The sequence below is a fragment of the Nomascus leucogenys genome, chromosome 2 (assembly GCF_006542625.1).
Source record: "Nomascus leucogenys isolate Asia chromosome 2, Asia_NLE_v1, whole genome shotgun sequence".
Lineage (NCBI taxonomy): Eukaryota > Metazoa > Chordata > Mammalia > Primates > Hylobatidae > Nomascus > Nomascus leucogenys.
The window spans coordinates 63,453,168-63,474,059 of record NC_044382.1 but is presented as its reverse complement, the minus strand read 5'-3'; the positions used below and the strand labels follow the sequence as shown (position 1 = coordinate 63,474,059).

Below are 20,892 nucleotides of genomic sequence, written 5' to 3'. Positions count from 1 at the left end.
CCATTGACATAGGAAGGTTCAGTTGTTGTAAGCCCTGGTTAGAATCCTACAAGATCCATAAATCTGTGGCGCAAATATTAACTTACAGAATAAGAGCCTAGATCTCAGCATAATTTTTTAATTATGGGGACAGCATTTAACATGTTTAAATATATGGTAGAATGCAAAGGGATTCTTTTCCCTTGGTTTTTATGAGGCTTGCACCTTGAAATGAAAGAGTTTTAGGTCAGCAAATTAGAACTCCATTTTAACTGCAGATTTGCTTGCATAAAATGTTTGGTTGGATGACACAGGGGGTGTCACAAAGCCTCCCTTTGAAATTTTTACAGTAAAACTTGGTTGAAGATCCTGGTCTTTTTTCCTTTTGCTGGCTTTATAATAAGGCTAGGTATTAAGTACCCTGGGGGAGGTAGGAGAGACCCAGTTTCTTCCTATTTTCTTTGCCTCCACCATGGTCTACTCAAGTTTGGCTGCTCGGAAGAGGCTCTCCTTTCTGGTACTTGTAGGGGATTCCTGAACCTCTTCAATCTGGAAATTTCAGTTTTCTCGTGAAATTTTAGCCTGGCTGATAGTGAAGAGTCAGGGATTGGTTCTTTTTGCAACAAAAAATGTATTTGTATCAAACCTTTGACTGCTCTGGCAGTACCATAATGTGGATAAGCAAGCATGTCAGCTAGCTCGCTAGGAAACATTCCGTGGTACTAAGATGGCAGAGAGGAAGGAGTAAAATGGCGTCACCAGAAACACTGTGGTAAGGGGTGGACCGCACGAATTATTTTCTTTAAATTAAGTTTGAAGACACCTTTAGGAGCACTGCCTTGCCTATTTACAGCCACTTTTTATTGTTAGAAGATAAAAATTTTGAGATTTTCAAAGTAAAGATTTAATTAGCACTTATATGTAGATGGCTTCAAATGTTCCTTCTAAGAAATTGATGGCAAGTATGGTTAAAATGGAATTTAAAGTACTGTGTATTAATACTTCTGAAATGCCTTGCCTTATGCTTTCTTTTTCTTTTTTAGCATAAAAATTTACTCCTTCCAACATAGGGTGAATTTTTAGAAAACAAAGGACAGTATGCTTCTCCTTTATGGTGAGGTGAAGTAACATTCCTACGAAACTATGTTATTTGTCTCTGGTTTTCATTCTAGCTCTTTGTGGGTTTTAGTTATTTTATATATAAAATATATATTTTGGCCACCTTCAAAAACAAAGGTTATTTTCTTTCTTTTGTGGTTCAAGGTCTGGATTATTTTGCACGTGAACAATAGTCATAGTGGTAATGACAGTATTGATTTCTCACCTGTTCCCACCTCTCATGAAGTTGGAGTTCTGGTGCTGGCCTTAGGGTTTAGTGCAATCAGCTCATGTTATAGTTAAGTAAAGAAAGGCTTAACTGCAGTTAAATAACTTTCTCAAGGTCATACATCTGGAAAGCAGTCGACTTTGCCCTAAATCTGGACCACCTGACTCCTAATCTGAATCTGTGCTGCGCTGTGTCTCTGTCTGCATCTGACTCCATTTCTTTCTCTGCCAGCTTGCTGGTGACTGATTGATCTAATGGATTGAGCTTTCAGCAAAGTCTGTCTTGTCTTTGCCTTAGCAACCTAACTCACAGAGATGTTCCTTTTCAGCTGTGCCAGAAATTACTTTCTGAGCTGTGCTTGGAGTCTTCCTGGGCCTGTGTTGAAGATGATAAGCATTTATAAACAAACATTTAAAAATAAACTCTATCTTGCAAGTTGAGCTTTTGGGTCCATTGTGTTGGCTCAGCATGAACAGTGAAGTCTCCTGGGATGGGCAGAGTTGTTACATTCATGTGCTATAAGCTAGGATGGAGCCAAGCATTCTGACATGTCCTTTCAGCGGGTCACGACCTCTTTAACTCTAGGTGTGAGGGGTCCTGCAGGGCAGAGTCTCCTCTTCTCCTCCCAGTAAGGATGAGCTAGGTGAAAGGTTTTAGCTCCCTGTCAGTTTCAGGCAATTTGTATTTGAATAATGGTCTTACCATCTCTCTTTCTGTTGCCTGTATTTGCCACTCCAGCTAAGCAGTGTTTCATGTTTTCCATACCTGTGGTGACAATGGTGAGTGTTGCATTCTGCAGTATTCCTCAGCTCTGACAGGGTAAAGTCACAATGTTTCCAGACTTAATTAAGGTTTTAGAGAGGGTGAAATCACCAATACTGTTAACAAAGGAATACCTTGATGAATTCCATTTAAGAGAACGTGAAATTACAAAAGGGAAGGTCTGTTTGTTTTAGTAGTCTCCAAACAAATCCATTTTTGAAGAAAGAATGTCTGAATAAGAAGAAACTGCAGCAAAAGCAGAGCTCCCTTTTCTGTGACAGATCTGTGATGATTGGTGCTCCAATCCCATCAGCATAAGCATTGCTGCATAGCAGGAGGAGCTGTGATTTTCGACTGCAGTGTAAATGACTGACACCGTATACCAGCAGGGAAATGTGAGACTTGGTTCCCAAACATTGTCCTGACTAACAGCGCTCCTTGTGCTTGCTAAGTAGAACTGGAGGCTTAATCCTGAGCGCTGTAGAAACCAGCCTGGCAAAGCTGCTCAGCTCCTACCTGACTGACTGCGAGACACACCCTCTGCTATCCTTTCCTGCTCATGGCCCCCAAATCTTGCTTTTGTTTGTTTTTTCCAAAGGGAAAAAGACACTAGATATGACAAAGCTGGGGATCTTTGTGTGTGCTTTAAATAGTAAAGAATTGCTTTAGTGGGTTCTTGTAGGGTGGATTTCGGGAGCTGCGGGAAGGAATGCTGGTCATGATAAAGGCCATTATTGATGCATTCCCATTTTGTACTGCAGTGCAGTTTTAGCATCCAGAGTCCTTTGGATGTGGATTAATCCATTTCCAAGGTGGAAATCAGTTCCCTAAAGACATTGAAACATTTTTTATCATCCCTGAATGTATCTTCCTTATCTTATCTTTCCCATCACCTTAGCATGACTATGAGATTAATATTTTTAGATCTATTTATACCTTGGATGAGGAGAGGGCTCTGCTGCTGTTCTTTGAAGCCAGACATACTGTGACACACTGTTAATATTCCATTTGCGAAGCTAGATTGAGCCATTTTCTCCTCCGAATCCTCTCTTTTCTTGTGTCTCCAAAGTTTAGCCCTAACCTTTTTGGAGTGGTTGCAGGAAGGGGATAAAATGCTCACAGTTATCCCTGCTTTCTCTCCTGGGGTTACCTCAGCAGTCTGACAGCAGTTGGCTGGCTGCTCTCCCTCCCCCACTGGACTTCTGTCGGTCCTGCTTCCCCTACCCTCCCAGGAGAGGAGAGAGAGGATGGCCAGCAGAGGTCCTTCCACCACAGCCTGGCACATCCTGCTGCATCACGGCCCTTCTCACTAGGACACGGGCTCTGGCCTGATTTTCTGGAGGTAGTAAAGTAGCAGTACAGAGCAGTCAATTCCTCTCCCTATCCCTCTTGTGACCTCCAAAGGAAAGTTGCTTCTACAACCCTAAAAGGGTAGCATAGGGCTTTACTGGATTTTGGAGAAGAGGGAGGTTCTGCTGAGAAGCATTTTTTCCATTAGTGCCTGGGTGGCCATCATTTATCATTTTATTCATTTATATTATGCCCTTAACTTGTTTCCACTCCATACAGAGTCTCAGAGCCCTTCAGTAACTGAGCTGGAAGGACTGTTTCCTGGGATGACCAGAGAGAGAAGTGCAAATAACAGAAATGCCTCAGGGCCCCTAAAAGGGGCAGAACTGGCTTTGCAGCAGTAGCACGGAGATTTAAATGGCCATCATAGGAATGCCCTTAACCTTGGCCTTCCTCCCCAAGTGTAGCAACAGATGCGCTAAGCAGCCCCAGCTTGATACCGTGGTGTAGGTATCAGAAGAGCCATCTAGTCGTTATGTGCCTACATTGTATTGACAAGGGAGATGTGTTATGCATCTCTGGTCTCCTCAGTACCCCACCACAGGAATGGCATGTCCCCATTATTGCAGATGACTTTCCCTGTAGCTTTCCCCTCTGGGTCATAGTGAGTCCCACCTCTTATTTTATTTTATTTTTTTTTACCCGATGCTGAAATCTTTGAAGTTGGGTTTTTGTTCCATGATAATTTTTTTTTTTCTGTTTTGGGAGGTGGACGGGTGGTAGTAGGTAGGGTCTGCAAAAGGCATTTGGATAGACTTACATTAGTGTCTCTAAGGCCTGTGGCTTTCCCAGAAGGCAAAGGTGCAGATGGAGTTATATCACAGCTGTAATGGCATGCCCCTGAAGGGACCAAGCATGCCAGCACACTTGGGCTAAAGTGTTGCCTGTAAAGCCCTTTACTGGTCCAGGAGGAGGCATTACCCAGTGCCATGTGTTGTCAGGTTTTGAATCACCTTATGCACATTCAATTCTCTTTAACCTGTGAGAATTTATAGACCATTCTGAAAACCAATTTAAATCATGGGGGCAAGTAATTTGTTTTGCCTTAATGGACACAAATCCATCACATAATTGTGTGAACCTTTTTTTAGCCCAATAGCAGAAACCATGTACAAAATGGGACCCAGCAGTCTGACAGTGACAGATGGCCTGGTGCCCACACAGTGCCATGTTATATCGCCAAGGTCTGCCACCTGTGGCTCCAGAGCTGCCTGCAGCAGTGATGGATCTGCTGAGCTGGCAAATGGTGGAACTCCACAGCCACTCTAACAGCGTCTGCTGCCACCTGCTGAATGAGAGCAGCTAGGCTTTTGCATAAATGCACAGCAAGAAATCATATAACAGCATTAAAAACATATTACAGTTGGCAAATGTCAGCTCTGCCCACTTAGCACTGCTTTCTGCAGGGTTATTTTTGAAGTTATATATGCAATCTGTGAACAATTTAAAGTATTAAAGTTTTTGTAGAAAACAAGCAGTGGGGCCAGGTGCAGTGGCTCACGCCTGTAATTCCTGTACTTTGGGAGGCCGAGGCAGGTGGATCACCTAAGGTCAGGAGTTTGAGACCAGCCTGGCCAACATGATGAAAACCTGTCACTACTAAAAATACAAAAAAGTAGCTGGGTGTGGTGGCGTGCGCCTGTAATCCCAGCTACTCGGGAGGCTGAGGCAGGAGAATTGCTTGAACCCAGGAGGCAGAGGTTGCAGTGAGCCGAGATGGTGCCACTGCACTCCAGCCCGGGCAACAAGAGCAAAACTCCATCTCAAAACAAAACAAAACAAAAAAACAAGCAGTGGGACTTTAAATATCTGAGTTGGAGAATAAAGCCTGGACTTTTGCTATTCAGTCTGTATTCCTTGCAGAAGGAAATTCAGTTTTTCATGGGCCTTGTAAGCTGACGTTTTATGTATTCTTATTTTATTGCAGTAATAGTGGTCTAATGAAATAATCAAACATGCTATAAACCCTTATGGAAGTTCACCCAAATCTTGAAACTGCTCAAATTTAAAAATTTCTCTGTTCATTTTCTGAGCTTTATCAGTAATGAACATCTCTTTGCACTTGAAAAAATCCTTGAGGCGCTCTCCGTGTAGTCACCACAAAAGGGAGCCAATGAAAAGCGAGTCCACACCATCTGATAAGCCCAGAGGCTCTCCAGGTACTGGTAGGATTTCTGTTGTGCTCATCTGAAAACAGTATCTTATTTCATCCTTCCTTGTTTTCTCCATAAGTAGTTTTTTATCTTTGTACTAATTTTATCCAAGAGAAGTTTTTAGAAGAGGTCATTCGTTTGTTAAGAAATTGGCAAGAAGGTTTGGGAGAGGTTCAGGGAGTATTTTACTTAGAATGAGCTGAAGCAAAGTAATGGTACAACTTACATTCCTGTCTTCTTAGAATGTGGATACTTCTCCATTGCACTAACTAAAGTACTAACTTCAGTACTAACCGAATGCTTAATAGTATTCCAGTACTTATTGGAATTCTTGTTTTATCTTGGAGCAGATCCTTTATTGATTAATTTTTAACTGCTTTATTATATTTTCTTTCCTCCTTCATTGCTTTCTAGCTGTTGCTTGTGTCTTAGCAATGGTATTTCAACAACAGTGACCATTCCTGATGCCACTGCTCATTTTGTGTTGATGTTATTTTGATTTGGAATGTTGGCTACAGATTTCCTATCAATTTGTATGTATTGTACATATTAAAATGAGAGATGATACATGATTTTTGTAGCACCTGGCACCTATTTTTGTGTCATACCAGATACCTTCTGGTGAATGTCCAGCCTGCTGTAGATGCCTCACTTTTACATTTTGATATGGTGGATTGCTGGTTGGTCTGTTTAATGGAAAGAGACATGAGATAGTTTCTTGTGTTTTGAAGGCCATGAAAACATGACTATTGCTTTGTAAGCCCAAATTACACTCTTGTTTATTTATTTTAACAGGAAATTTGTATGTTCATCAATTCAGACTCTATGTAACTGTCCAACTGTCCAGTCACTTATCCGCTATAGGTAGGAAGGACAGAACTGTGAAAGAACCAATGTGAGCACTTTTTTGCCATCTGACTTTCCTGGCTAAGGTGGATACTGAATTTTTTTTTCACAAAGACTTATTTATGTAGTTTTCACTTTTGAGAACAAATAAGCCAAGAGAATTTATTTGGCCATTTGGCAAAAACAAACATCCTTTTGCTTGCTCCCTTTTTCTACAGTAGGAATTAGCTGCCATATATATTCTGAAACCCAGAGTCTGCATGATAGTTAAAAATAAGGCGGTTTCATGCCTTTCTTGACCTGAGCCATTTAAGAGCCACCTTGGCTGCCAGGTCCTTGAGATGTGACTACACGTTCCTTAGGAGAATCAAGTTAACCTCGATGTTACGTTCTGGGTTGTTCTTTGCCAGATACATTGCAAGGCAGCGAAGCACTTTCTCTGTCAAAGATGGAACACATGACTGGAGATACTGCTTGGGCAGATGTGTGGCATTTATTGTTCCACAACAATAATAGTAGCACTATTTTGGAACACTATGGTGTTGATCTCTAAAGCAATGAGTTCAAGCTTTTAGACTGTGTGACTCATACACACATACAATCACACATATATAATTGAAACAAAAGTTTCACAAAACAATACCCATACCACATATCTCTGTTGCATTTATTTTATTAAAAAATGCTGATTGGGCCAGATGTGGCAAGAATGTATAATCCCAGCTACTCCGGAGACTTAGATGGGAGGATCACTTGAGCACAGGAGTTTGAGGCTGCAGTGAGCTGTGATTGTGCCACTTGTCTCCAGCCTGGGCAACAGGGTAAGACCCCATCTCTTAAAAAACAAAAAACAAACAAAAAACTGGTTCATTTCATGATCCAGTTATGAGTTCTGACTCATATTTTGAAAACCACTGTTCTAAAGGAATGCCAAAAACTTGACATTTGTTGTTTCATTTCTTTCCTATGTAATGTATGGTGGGAGGGGGAGAAATAAATGTGCAAACATAAAATATCAGTTTATCTCACCTTGATTTGCTATGATGAGAGATAGCATGGAGAGTGGAAAAGGGAAAACAAGGGGTCATAAAATTTGGGTTCTGAGTCTGAACTTTGCTACGTATGAACTGGGTCATCTGGACATAGAACCCCACAGAGCTTTTAAATTGGTAGAGGCTCAAGAAACCATTTTGTACAGCTCACTCAACTTTTAAATCTCTATTAAGGATATACTTCAAAGTATGATCCAGTTAAGTAGTATTGAGAGACAGTAGCTTTGGGTTAAAAATGAGGGCTAGAGCCAGATGTGTGTAACACACTTATACCTGGCACAAAATAATCACCATTTAAGTGTTAGCTATTATTAGTATGCCATAAGTATTCTCTGAGCCTCAACGTAAAGGGTAGCCTGATGATGAAAACAAATTTAAGGAAATTTTACTTTCCTCCTAGATTCCATCCTTTTAGAGAGAGAAATTTTTTCTTTATTTTTGCTGTTTAGAGGTTTACCCTTCCCTAAGTATCTCAGAAATGGTTGGTCTTGAGAGCCGGAACTGTGTTTGAATGTTGCCTCTGCCTCTTCCTGGTCGGGAATTCTTGCTCAAGTTAGTTAAATTTGGAAATCTCAGCTTCTTACTTGTAAAATGGGGTGGGGGTTGGGGGTAGGGGAAAGTGGGATGATCATGTCTGTTCTTTCATATTGTTAAAGGATTAGCAATAATGTCTTTGAATTGCCTAGAGCAGTGTCTGGCCCTTAATTGCTTCCTGAATGGTGGCTATTATGTGTTATAGAAAGCTGGAAGCCAAAACACATTTGAGGAGCCAGTTAGGCAAGGGTCTGTTTCAGCACCCTGGCAGTGAGGAGCAGTACACAGATGGGGAAGTCAGGAGTTAGTTTACCTAGTTGGCCTGCAGATGTTTTGGGGGGTGTTCTTTATTGAGCTGACCCACAGCAGAAGGATCAGATGGGGACTGTGAGCAATTATAAGTGCTTGTTGATGGGAATGAAGGAATAGTAGTGATGGGGAGCTCTGAGGGTCATCATTAGATGCTGGCATCTACCAGCGGGAGGTGAACTGTTGGGCCTTTTCTGTGCCCAGGGGGCATCTCAGTGGCAGGGAGCCAATTCATCCTTCACATTCCAGCTCCCTTCTCCAGAGAACTCATTTTCCCTTAAGCTATACATCTCCTGGGTGAGGCATGAGAGGCGTCTCACAGGAGAAGGAGTCTGGAGAGAAAGGAAACACATGGGTAGGAAAGGGAAGTCAGGAGATCTGTGGGGGACCTGGACTGAGGCAGGTATGATTCTGCCCAACTTTTTAGTTCTTTAATTCCAGTGGGCTGTTACTTTTCCTTGAGGTGTGGGTTATTTGAAAGCAACTAACTGCCACTAGATGGCACACAGATCCCAGCAGTATTCTGATGTATAAATTACTGTTTTATACTTTGGGAGGCTGAGGCAGGCAGATCACGACGTCAGGAGTTCGCGACCAGCCTGACCAATATCGTGACACCCTGTATCTACTAAAAAGACAAAAATTAGCTGGGTGTGGTGGCGTTTGCCTGTAGTCCCAGCTACTCAGGAGGCTGAGGAGGCAGAAGAATCGCTTGAACCCAGGAGGCGGAGGTGCAGTGAGCCGAGATCATGCCACTGCACTCTAGCCTGGGTGGCAGAGCGAGATTCTGTCTCCAGATAGATAGCTAGGTAGATAGATAAATAGATAGATAGATAGATAGATATGTTAGTATTTTAAAAAATATTTTGAAAAAGACCACATGTGTTTTTTAAAATAAAATATGATGTATAACCTATTTAGCACTTCATTTTAGGAAGAAAGGATGAAAAATTAAAATTCAAAATCTATTTTGTGGGCTCAGTTTGTGCTTAGAGCCCAGTTTTTTAAGTATGTAATGGTTAATGGTCTTTGTTTATATGTGGGTGAGGTTTGAATCACACACACATGCTTCATTTAATTTATTGACAGTTGTAAAATGTAGCTTTGTAGTAAATATTTTAAAGACCAGAGTAATCTATCCCAAAGCAATAATGTCTTTTTTTTCTTCTGTTTCATTCTTACTTGAAATTTCATCTCTCAGAAATTTGGGAATAGCATTTCTTACAGAATATTATTTTGCTTTTCAACACATGTGGTCATTGCTTTGCATTTGTGTTGTAAGTGTGTGTGTGACAGAGAGAGAGAGAGAGAGAGATGTGAACATGGGTGTCATTAAAAGAATGGGATAGGCCGTGTGCAGTGGCTCACACCTGTAATCCCAGCACTTTGGGAGGCCGAGGCGGGCAGATCACGAGGTCAGGAGATCGAGACCATCCTAGCTAACATGGTGAAACCCCGTCTCTACTAAAAATACAAAAAATTAGCCAGGCGTGGTTGCAGGCACCTGTAGTCCCAGCTACTCGGGAGGCTGAGGCAGGAGAATGGCCTGAACCCAGGAGGCGGAGCTTGCAGTAAGCCGAGATTGTGCCATTGCACTCCAGCCTGGGCGACAGAGCGAGACTCTGTCTCAAAAAAAAGAAAAGAAAGAATGGGATAGGCTGGTCATTATTGACTGGGAAGAACAAAAGAAGCCCAGAGAAGGAATATGACAGAACACCAGACTTAACCCAGGTCCCTCCCCTCCCCACAACCAAAAAGAAAATATTAGACCAGGCTTTGTGAGGCAGTGGTAATCCCCCCCTTCCACTACCCCCAAACGTAGCTTGTTTGGACAATCAGCAGCATATCGGCAGCCACAAAAATGTGCCACAGAGCACAATCCATGCCTACTCATTGTTTGGGAGCATTAGTCATTGATAATAGTTTCATAGCTTTGTTTGTAAACTGTGACACTAAAGCCTTTAGCCACATTGGAGACCACTAATGAAAATGTGTTTATACTAAAGGTTTGTTGACTTGACATAATCATTTGCTGTGAAAGATACAAACAAGGCCCATTAAAATCTGCCATTGTTTTGTGTCTGGGTCCCCTGTGATAGCCAAAAGCACGTAGGTGGTGACAAGCTGCCCCCTTCTGAATGAACCATGTGGGTTCCTAGCTTTATGTGCTCTGGTTTATTGATGTCATTACATTATTAGGCAAATGACCGATGCCATTCCCCATCCTACCCCAGTTATCAGTATATGTATTTGAGAGTCTTCATGTTGTGTCCTCAGAGCTGCCTGAGAGGCTGTGCTGGAGGAGTCTTTTTATTTTTATTTTTTGAGATGGAGTCTCTGTCACCCAGGCTGGAGTGCAGTGGCATGATCTCAGCTCACTGCAACCTCTGCCTCCCTGGTTCAAGCGATTCTCCTGCCTTAGCCTCTCGTGTAGCTGGGATTATAGGCGCCCGCCACCACGGCTGGCTAATTTTTGTATTTTTAGTAGTGCCAGGGTTTCACCATGTTGGCCAGGATGGTCTCGAACTCCTGACCTCAAGTGATCCACCTGCCTTGGCCTCCCAAAGTGCTGGGGTTACAGGCATGAGCCACCGTGCTCGGCCATGGAGTCTTTAAGAGGGAACTATTTCCTGGGCTGCTGGTCATTGTTCCTGTCCATCCCAGTGCACTGCCCAGGTTTTTGGGGTGTGACAGCACGTGTTGGGGAGACATAGGCCAATATGTAAGGAATCTGGGAAATCTATAATTAGTAATGTTTTATTTAAATGCACATCCCCAATGTTATCCTGCCTCCCAACCTGCCTCCCCCACCTTCTTAAAAAGACTGAACAGAATACACTAATGTGCCACATAATGATGTTTTGGTCAAGGACAGACCCAAATATACAACAGTGGTCCCATAAGATTACAATACCATATTTTTATTGTACCTTGTCTATAATTAGATACACAGATACTTACCATTGTGTTACAGTTGCCTGTAGTATTCAGTACAGTAACATGCTATACAGGTTGATAGCCTGGGAGCAACAAGTTAAACCATATGCAGCTTGGTGTAATAGGCTATACCATCTAGATTTGTGTAAGTATATTCTATGATGTTCACACAATGATGAAATCGCCTAGTAGGAGCCTTTCTCTGAATGTATCCCTGTTATTAAGTGATGCATGACTATATACTAAAACATTACAGTTGTTAAATTATAAAATGATCAAAAACTAATTAACCATGACAGTAAGTTTCCAATGCAAGAAAACGGTTGTTTTAATTTAGCTTGTCATTTTAAAAACTTTTGCCAAATTCTACTTTGTATTACATTTTCCCAAAGTTTCTTTAAAAAGCAAAAACAGAGCTGGGCGCGGTGGTTCACACCTGTAATCCTAGCACTTTGGGAGGCCAAGGCGGTTGGATCACAAGGTCAAGAGATCGAGATCATCCTGGCCAACATGGTGAAACCCCATCTCTACTAAGAATACAAAAATTAGCTGGGGGTGGTGGCACGCACCTGTAGTCCCAGTTACTCAGGAGGCTGAGGCAGGATAATCGCTTGAACCCAGGAGGCAGAGGTTGCAGTGAGCAGACATGGCGCCTCTGCACTCCAGCCTGGCAACAGAGCGAGACTCCATCTCAAAAAAAAAAGCAAAAACATGAGGCTGGGTGCGATGGCTTACGCCGGTAATCCCAGCACTTTGGGAGGCAGATCACTTGCGGTCAAGCCAACATGTTGGCCTCATCATGGCCAGCATGGTGAAACCCTGTCTCTACTAAAAATACAAAAACTAGCCGGGTGTGGTGGTGCACACTTGTAATCCCAGCTACTTAGGAGGCTGAGGCAGGAGGATCGCTTGAACCTAGGAGGCAGAGTTTACAGTGAGCCGAGATTGTGCCACTGCACTCCAGCCTGCGTGACAGAGCGATTTTAGACATGTATAAATGCACCAGTAGTGACATGCTTGTACTTTGCATTGGAGTATAGGTGGATCTGATGTGTAAGGTAACTTGAGTTCTTCATATTACAACTAAGATTTTGATCTTTACATGTTAATTGATGGGTCGTCTTCCTTGTTCCTACTCAGCCCCCCACCAGCCCAGGCTATGGAAAAGAAACTGCCCCCTTGTATGAAGAGCAAGGTGTTGGCAGGGAAGTGCACTCTGTATATCTGACTGTCTGTCTGCAACTGTGGCTGTCAGAATAATGTCTCAGCCCTTTTCCTGTCGGATCTCGGCTGAAGCAAATAAGGACAATGAACAGCAGCAAAGAGGTCATCCTGGGTATCTCTTTCACTAATGGAAGTCACCAACAGATCTAAATCTAATCGATTCTAATAATGGAGCTACATGTATTGAGCCTTGGGTCAATAACTTGATTACATTATCTTATTTTTTTTACAAACAAGTAAGCTGAGGTTTAGGGAGTTTGGGCGACCTGGCTAAAGTCCTGCTACTAGTAGTAAATGGAGGCACTAGGATTTGAAACTGTCAAATTTCAAAGCCTGTCCTTTTGGCCATTGTGTTACTGTGTAGTTGCATTTTGCAGGCATTTAACCTGTTTGTGTTAAACTAGACTTATAGGCTGTCTTTTCACCTCACCTATATTAAACGAGCAGTGGACATCATCAAACCTGAAACAGAGAGTGCACATGGCAAAACGCTGGAAGAAATGTGTAAAGAAAGGATTTTTAGAATTTCCCAGATATTGGCCAACAAGTGAAAAGCACACAGACAAGTGGGCAATGATGATGTCATCCATGTTAGGAAGAAATTAAACCAACAGAGAAATATAGACTAAGGAACAGTTAGAGGAACTGTCACTAGCTCCATCACCAAGGCTGTATCTGCAATATGAGCCATTTAGGAATTTTGAAGGACAGTCTTGACTTTCCACTTTTTACATGTTTATGGGATATAGAACCCCACACTGTTGTTTCGTGGGGACTTTACTTTCTAACAATCATCATGTGCTCCCAGAATGGAAGAAACTAAGAAACATCTGTAAAAGTCATCTATGTTGATGTTTTCAAGTTGGGAGAGTTTTGTGAGGTGTAGGTAGCATAGTAGATATCATTATGGTTATTGTTTGTCCTGCAGTATACTTTTGATTTTTTGAAAGTTAATTTTAAGTTGTGTTAATTTTTCCCCCATTTATAGGGCTTCCTGAAGAATGAGAAGGACAATGCCCTGCTGTCTGCCATTGAAGAGTCCCGGAAGAGGGTAAGAAAATTAACCAAAATGTAGATGTATACAGATGAGGGCAAGAGGGCTGGGCGTGGTGGCTCACACCTGTGATCCTAACACTTTGGGAGGCTGATGCAGGAAGTTCACTTGAGCCCAGGAATTCAAGATCAGCTCAGGCAACATAGTGAGACCCCATCTTTACAAAAAATGCAAAAAATTAGCTAAGCATGATGGCACACGTCTGTGATCCCAGCTACTCCAGTGGCTGTGGGAGGATTGCTTGAACCTGGGAGGTAGAGGCTGCAGTGAGCCGAGTCGCGCCACTGTGCTCCATCCTGGGGGACAGAATGAGGAGCGAGATCCTGTCTCAAAAAAAAAAAAGCAGATGAGGGGTAGCAGTATATACTAGGGGAGTGTAGGATCTGGAAGCTGGAATCTGTCCCATGCCTAGTTCTCTCCTACAGAGTTCTACAGGAACCATTTTTTGAGGAGAATACCATGCTTTATAACTCTATGTATTTAGTGACTGAAATGCATCTGAGACACTGGACTGGACAATTAACTATTAAATTAATCTTAAAATGGAAACACCAGGAAATTAGTGGTTTCATTGTTATTGTATAAATGGTATTTTGGTTTGTACTGAATCAGCAGTTCAGAAAAGCAGCTGTGATCACTGACAATTTCCTTCAACTTATTTTCCTTTTATTACACAATATGAGTGGACCACCTTTTATATTAACAATTTCTCCAAGCTCAAAAAAAATAAAAAAAGCACACACACATAAAACTAGCTCCATACTTGAAAAGATGGTAAATAAGTCCGCCAAAGAGCAGCCATTATATGTGCAACAATGTTCTGCAACAAGCAGTCCTGCAAGATACTCAAAGATTGTTTACTAACATGTGAGTTATCTCCATTTATTTCTGACAAGGATCCAAATATCAAAACCTTTCCATAATATCCCATTATAGTGAAAGAGATTTTGGGGCCATTGGGGCCTTTTGGTGAGGGAAAAGAAAGGCTAGTTGTCTTGTGGAATTGGTTCTAGAAGTGCAGCTTTCCCCAGGAAGGAGGCTGGCAGGGTACATTCCATCAGCTAGCAGTGGCCCTCTCTGCAAAGGGAGTAGGCTTGAAGTGACACCTCTATTTTGCTGTTTACTTATTTAATTCTTATATCCAGTGAAATTTATTTATTAGTTATGTAGTTCAAAAATAATGAAGTGAAAAAAATGCTGCTTCTCAGTGTTCTTTATTAAAATATTCTGTGAGGGTGAACATGGCTCGGTAGTACTGAGGTGAAATAGGGCAGCAGGGAGACTTGCCAGCTCCAGTTTATAAGGAAATGTTCCAAAGTCATTATTTAAATGACTGATATGTTTAATTATCAAAATAAAATTCCCATCATGCACAGTGGCTCACGCCTGTAGTCCCAGCCATGTGAGAGGACAAGGCAGGTGGACCACTTGAGGTCAGGAGTTCGAGACCAGCCCAGCCAACATGGCAAAACCCTGTCTCTACTAAAAATACAAAAATTAGCCAGGTGTGGTGGTGCACACCTGTAGTCCCAGCTACTCAAGAGGCTGAGGCAGGAGAACCACTTGAACCTGGGAGGCAGAGGTTGCAGTGAGCTGAGATCGTGCGACTGCACTCCAGCCAGAGTGACAGAGTGAGACTCTGTCTCAAAAAAATAAATAAAATCCCCAAAATTTCATTAATTATATTGTTGGCAATAGTACTTAGTCATAGATACAAAGAAATTCACTTGATTCAGATCTGAAAATATTTTTTAAAGGATTTTTTTTTGGTTCACACATTGAGTTACTCACCAACATTGATTCTCCTGCTGTAAAGGACCAATGAAATTAAATTAGGATTGTTGAATGCTACCAAGCTTTATTAATCCATTTACCCCGCAGAATGTGTTTCTGGAATTGGCAGTCTCTGAACATTGTGCCATACTGAGACTAAATGTGCAGCCAGCCAAAACATTTAGGTGACATACCACAGTGCAAAATGTGTGCATATGTGTTTGTGAGGGAGGCATTCCAGTGTTGGGAGCCAGCCTAGGGGGAGACCTTTGACCTGTCTGGACACCAGGAAACTGCCACTGAGCAAGAATCATTTTCACACAAAAAGTGAGCAACTTTCTGGTATTTTTGTGACTATTTCATGTTTGAATAACTTGCCAGTGTCCTGCTGAAATGCCAAGAAAACAAGCTACAAAACCACAAGTGTGTCCTGTCTTTCCCCATTTGGTACATCCCAGCAAAAACAGAACAACATTATCAGAACATATGCAGTGTTTCTAAAAGCCAGCAACAGTGCAGTAATAAACGGGTGTGAAGTCAAAGCATATTGCCCTCTTCCCTTTATGAAAATGGGGTTCAAATGCTCCCCACCTGCTCTTAATTCAGCTGCCCAATTCTTTCCATGCTTTTTTTCTGAACTGTGTTCAAAGAGAAATATTTTCCACACAGAACAATAACTTGAAAGATTCAGATTTAATTTATAATAGTTTCTCCACTGTCTTGTCATTTTCTGTGGTTTGTTTTGCCTTCCTTTTAATTTTTGGATCTCTCCATACCCTTCCAGCTTATCCTTTTTCTTTTCTCTTGAGTTTCTTATCACTGCTTCCCACCTCACCTTAGACTCTCATTGCCTTCCTCTTCTCTTAGTTATTAGTTGAGCAGTTCTGTTGATTCCCTCTCATTGGTTCCTCTAGTTAGCATTCTTCTTTGCACTTTAGTTCAATGGTTCAGATGTGGATATAAACAGAATAGATTGGAATGGGACAGATGGGTGGCTGATCATCCCTGATTAGCCCACAGATTGAATGTTCCATTACCTCTAATGTAATTAAGCTAAGCTGGGGGTGATGCAGTGAAGGGAAGAGAATTTTGATATTGGATCATTTATTTATTTTTTGAGACAGGGTCTTGCTCTGTCACCCCGGCTGGAGTGCAATGGCGTGATCTCGGCTCACTGCAACCTCCATATCCAGGGTTCAAGTGATTCTCCTGCCTCAGCCATCCGAGTAGCTGGGATTGCAGGCATCTGCCACCATGCCCAGCTAATTTTTGTATTTTTAGTAAAGATGGGATTTCACCATGTTGGCCAAGCTGGTCTCGAACTGCTGACCTCAAGCAATTTGTCCGCCTGGGCCATTTATTTTTATTTGAAGCTCCTTATCACACTAATGGTAAATAGAACTACAGCACTGTTCATTCAGGTTGTGAGGGTGTTTCTAAATGAGTAGCCTGGCATACTTTCAGATATATCTGAGGATTTGAACCCGGAAAGCTGATAGTTTTCAAACTACTTTCAAAGTACTAAGCAGGAGTTCTTGGCACACAGGCAGGCAGCCCAATTAACAGGGAATGGTTAATTCCCACTGTCGTCATTCTGACCCTTACCTGATGCTGAAAGTCTGTCTCCACTGTCCTCTTCAGCAGTCTCTGTGGGTGATGTATTGTCTGTTTTCTTTAATTGCCTTTGCTACTCTGCCACTCTTAGCCAGAGGTCTTGTCCTTAAGAAAAAAGACTTGCTACACTTTGTGGTGTGCTCACTTCATGTTGCAGCTCGGTAGGCTGTATAGCATATCAACCTCCCCCTGCCTCCTTACTTCTACCCTACCTGATCCTTGTGCTACCTGGCCCTCCATTTTACCTTGCTAGGAGAGGCTAGAGGCTGAGGAGGCAGTTGGTTTGACCACTATATAGGAAAGTTTTAGACAAAATTGTGGCTTACACTTGTCCATTCTGGACAACTTCTAAGAAAATTATCTCTCCCCCCCACCACCCCACCTTTGTGTTCCGTCATGCGTCTCTTGATTTAAAATGCATAACTTTCATGTTTAAGTTTACTGATGTGAGCAAGAAGCAAAGGTTTTTCTCTGGGTATTTTTCAGCTCAGGCTAACTGACTGGAATGGTCCATTCTGCCTGACTCTCAGTGAAAAGAAAAAAACCAGTTGGAAGACTGTTTTTAAAATTTGTAATTATCATTTCTCCTGTGTCTGCAGAATATGTATTAGAAAAGGGTCCAGCAACGCACCAACCTTCTTCCTAATCACGTGTCTGTGTGTGTGTATGTCTGATGTCCTTTTTTCACATTTTAATAAATATTGGTCTAAAACGAAACATCCCAATTGTAGGAAGAGTATATGGATGTGATTTTTCTAACATCTCCCCAAAGCTCATGCATATCAATATTATCAGTATAAATTATCTGTGTTGCCAATAATAAAGCAGGCATTGCTAATACTCATTCCCTTATTGCTGCCTAATTAGATGCCAATCTGATTGTAAATGAAATGGCTTTTTGAAAAGGCTTAAGCTGATGGGAAACCTCGTCTGCCAATTGGAGAATAATAGGCTGAGAATGGTCATAATTCAATATATCTATGTTGTTTTAATTCTCAGATTTTTTTTTTTTGTCATCTTCCTTCTTCCCTCTCTTGCCCCCTCCCCAGACTTCCTTTCTTTTTTCTTTTCCTTCTGAATGCCTTTATTTTGGCAGCTACCTGCAACTACCAGTAGACAGTGGCTTTTCAGAACTTTGAGTAGCCTGGTAAGCAATTTAATCCCAGAAGGCTCTTTTTCTTTTACTGGTTTGCTTCCTCCTACGAAAGTATTAGTGTTTCTTTAAAAAATCAAATCAAATCACTGGGGCCTAGTGCAGTGGTTCACGCCTGTCATCCCAGCACTTTGGGAGGCCAAGGCGGTCGGATCACTTGAGGTCAGGAGTTCGAGACCAGCCTGGCCAACATGGTGAAACCCTGTCTCTACTAAAAGTCTTAACACAAAAGTTAGCCGTTTGTGGTGGCGCATGCTTGTAATCCCAGCTACTTGGGAGGCTGAGGTGGGAAGATGGCATGAACTCAGGAGGCGGAGTTTGCAGTGAGCTGAGATCATTCCGCTGCACTCCAGCCTGGGCAACAGAAAAAAGAAAAAATAATAATATAAAACACTGGGAGAAACTTGTTTTTTCTTATCTTAGATGTTTATTATATCGTAAGATACTATTGATTTTATAATCCATCATTATTTTATATGCTACAAAGAAAAAATACTGCTATGACATATGATCTAATTTCAGAGCTTTTATAAAGATGTTTATATTAATAAGCACATGGAAAGATGCTCAACATCACTAATCATTAGGGGAACATAAATCAAAACCACAGTGAGATACCACTTTACACCCATTAGGATGGTTACAAGCAAAAAAACAGGGAAAAAAATATATATATATATATGGTTTTTATGTTTTTGTTTTCTGTGACAGTCTTGCTCTGTTGCCCAGGCTGGAGTGCAGTGGTGCAGTCACAGCTCACTGCAACTTCTGCCTCCTGGGTTCAAGTGATTCTCATGTTTCAGCCTCCCAAGTAGCTGGGATTACAGGCACATACCACCACACCCAGCTGATTTTTGTATTTTTGGTAGTAATAGGGTTTTGCCATGTTGACCAGGGTGATCTTGAACTCCTGACCTCAAGTGATCTGCCTGCTTCGGCCTCCCAAAGTGCTGGGATTACAGGGATGAGCCACCACGTGTGACCAGAAAACAACGTATTAAGTGTTGGTGAGGATGTAGAGAAATTGAAACCCTTGTGCACTGCAGGTAGGAATGTGAAATAGTACAGCCTCTATGGAAATAGCATGTCGGTTCCTCACAAAATTAAAAATAAAATTACCATGCAGTTCCACTTGCAGTTCCACTTCTGAGTATACACCCAGAAGAGTTGAAAGCAGGGATATTTGTACACCCACGTTTATAGCATTATTCACATAAGCCAAGAAGTGGAAGCAACCCAGGTGTCCATCAGTGAATGAATGGATAAAGAAAATGTGGTATATTCATACAATGGGATATTTTTCAGCTTTAAAAAGAAAGGAAATTCTGACACTTTCTACAACTCTTAAGGACATTATGCTGATTGTCTCTGGCTTATTTCACTCGCAAAAAGACAAATACTGTGTGATTCCATTTATGTGAGGTACCTAGAGTAGTCAAATTCACAGAAACAGAAAGTAGAGTGGTGGTTGCCAGTAGCTAAGAGATGGTGGTGATGATTGCACAACAATGAGAATGTACTTAATACTACTGAACTATACACTTAAAAATGGTTTATGTGGGCTGGGCACGGTGGCTCACACCTGTAATCCTAGCACTTTGGGAGGCCGAGGTGGGCAGATCACCTGAGGTCAGGAGTTCGAGACCAGCCTGGCCAACATGGTGAAACCCCGTCTCTAGTAAAAATATAAAAATTAGCTAGGCATGTTGGTGGGTGCCTGTAATCCCAGCTACTCGGGAGGCTGAGGCAGGAAAATCACTTGGACCGTGGAGGCGGAGGTTGCAGTGAGCCGAGATTGCGCCACTGCACTCCAGCCTGGGCGACAGAGTGAGACTCTGTCTCAAAAAAAAAAAAAAAAAAGTTTATATTTTACCAAAGTTTTATTAAAATGTCTTAAAATCAGTGAAATACGGTATGTTGCAAACAGTTGTCAGTAAGTTTATTTATTTATTTTTGGAGACAAGGTCTTGCTCTTTTGCCCAGGTTGGAGTGCAGTTTGTTTTGTTTTGGGACAGGGTTTTGCTCTGTCACCCAGGAGGGAGTGCAATGTTGCGATCACAGCTCACTGCAGCCTCGACTTCCTGGGCTCAAGTGATCCTCCCACCTCAGCCTCCTAGGTAGCTGGGACTATAGGTGCACACCACCGTGTCTAGCTAATTTTTTGTACAGAGGGTTTTGCCATGTTGCCTAAGCTGCTCTCGAACACCTGGGCTCAAGCAATCTGCCTGCCTTGGCTCCCCAAAATGCTGGGATTACAGGTGTAAACTACCATGCTCAGCCAGTAAATTCTTTAAAGATAATTTTTAAAGTAGATTGCTTTTTCTCTACCTATGGAGAAGTGGTTGGTCAGGAGGGCTTTAGGTTTCTGTTGGGTCTTAAACCATGTTTTTTTTTGTTTTTTTCCTGAGGGTCATTGTTCTCTGTTCCTTTCTGACAGACCTTCGGCATGGCTGAGGAGTACCATCGAGAGTCAATGTTGGTTGAGTGGGAGCAAGTGAAACAGCGAATTCTGCACACACTGCTGGCATCAGGAGAAGACGCCCTTGACTTTACTCAAGAAAGCGAGGTAGCTTGAATGCAAAAGATAAACTACTCTTAATAAAAACATGAAGTCAAAGAATGCTTTTCTACTTGACTAGTATTTTTGGCAGAGTGGATCACTGTCTTGCCCTTGAAACACTTAGCTTTTAGGATGCCACATTTGCCTGGACTTCCTCCAACATGTCTGCCTGCTTCTTCTCAGTCTCCTTTGCTGAGCTTTCCTCAAATTCCCTGACGTCTACAGGTTTGAGTGTCCCAGGGCTCAGTCCTTGACCTCTTCAGTT

At 42.0% G+C, this 20,892-nt stretch overlaps 1 protein-coding gene across 3 annotated transcripts in view; it reads left to right on the top strand.

Moving 5' to 3' along the window:
* Positions 1 to 20,892, top strand: part of NUP93 (nucleoporin 93) — a 111,245-nt gene that overhangs the window by 53,701 nt on the left and 36,652 nt on the right. For all 3 annotated transcript variants that reach the window (XM_003263084.4, XM_003263085.4, XM_030796696.1), the window contains 2 exons: positions 13,462 to 13,524; positions 20,505 to 20,633. In XM_003263084.4, the coding sequence (XP_003263132.1) occupies positions 13,462 to 13,524; positions 20,505 to 20,633 (192 nt within the window). The remainder of the gene's footprint in view (positions 1 to 13,461; positions 13,525 to 20,504; positions 20,634 to 20,892) is intronic.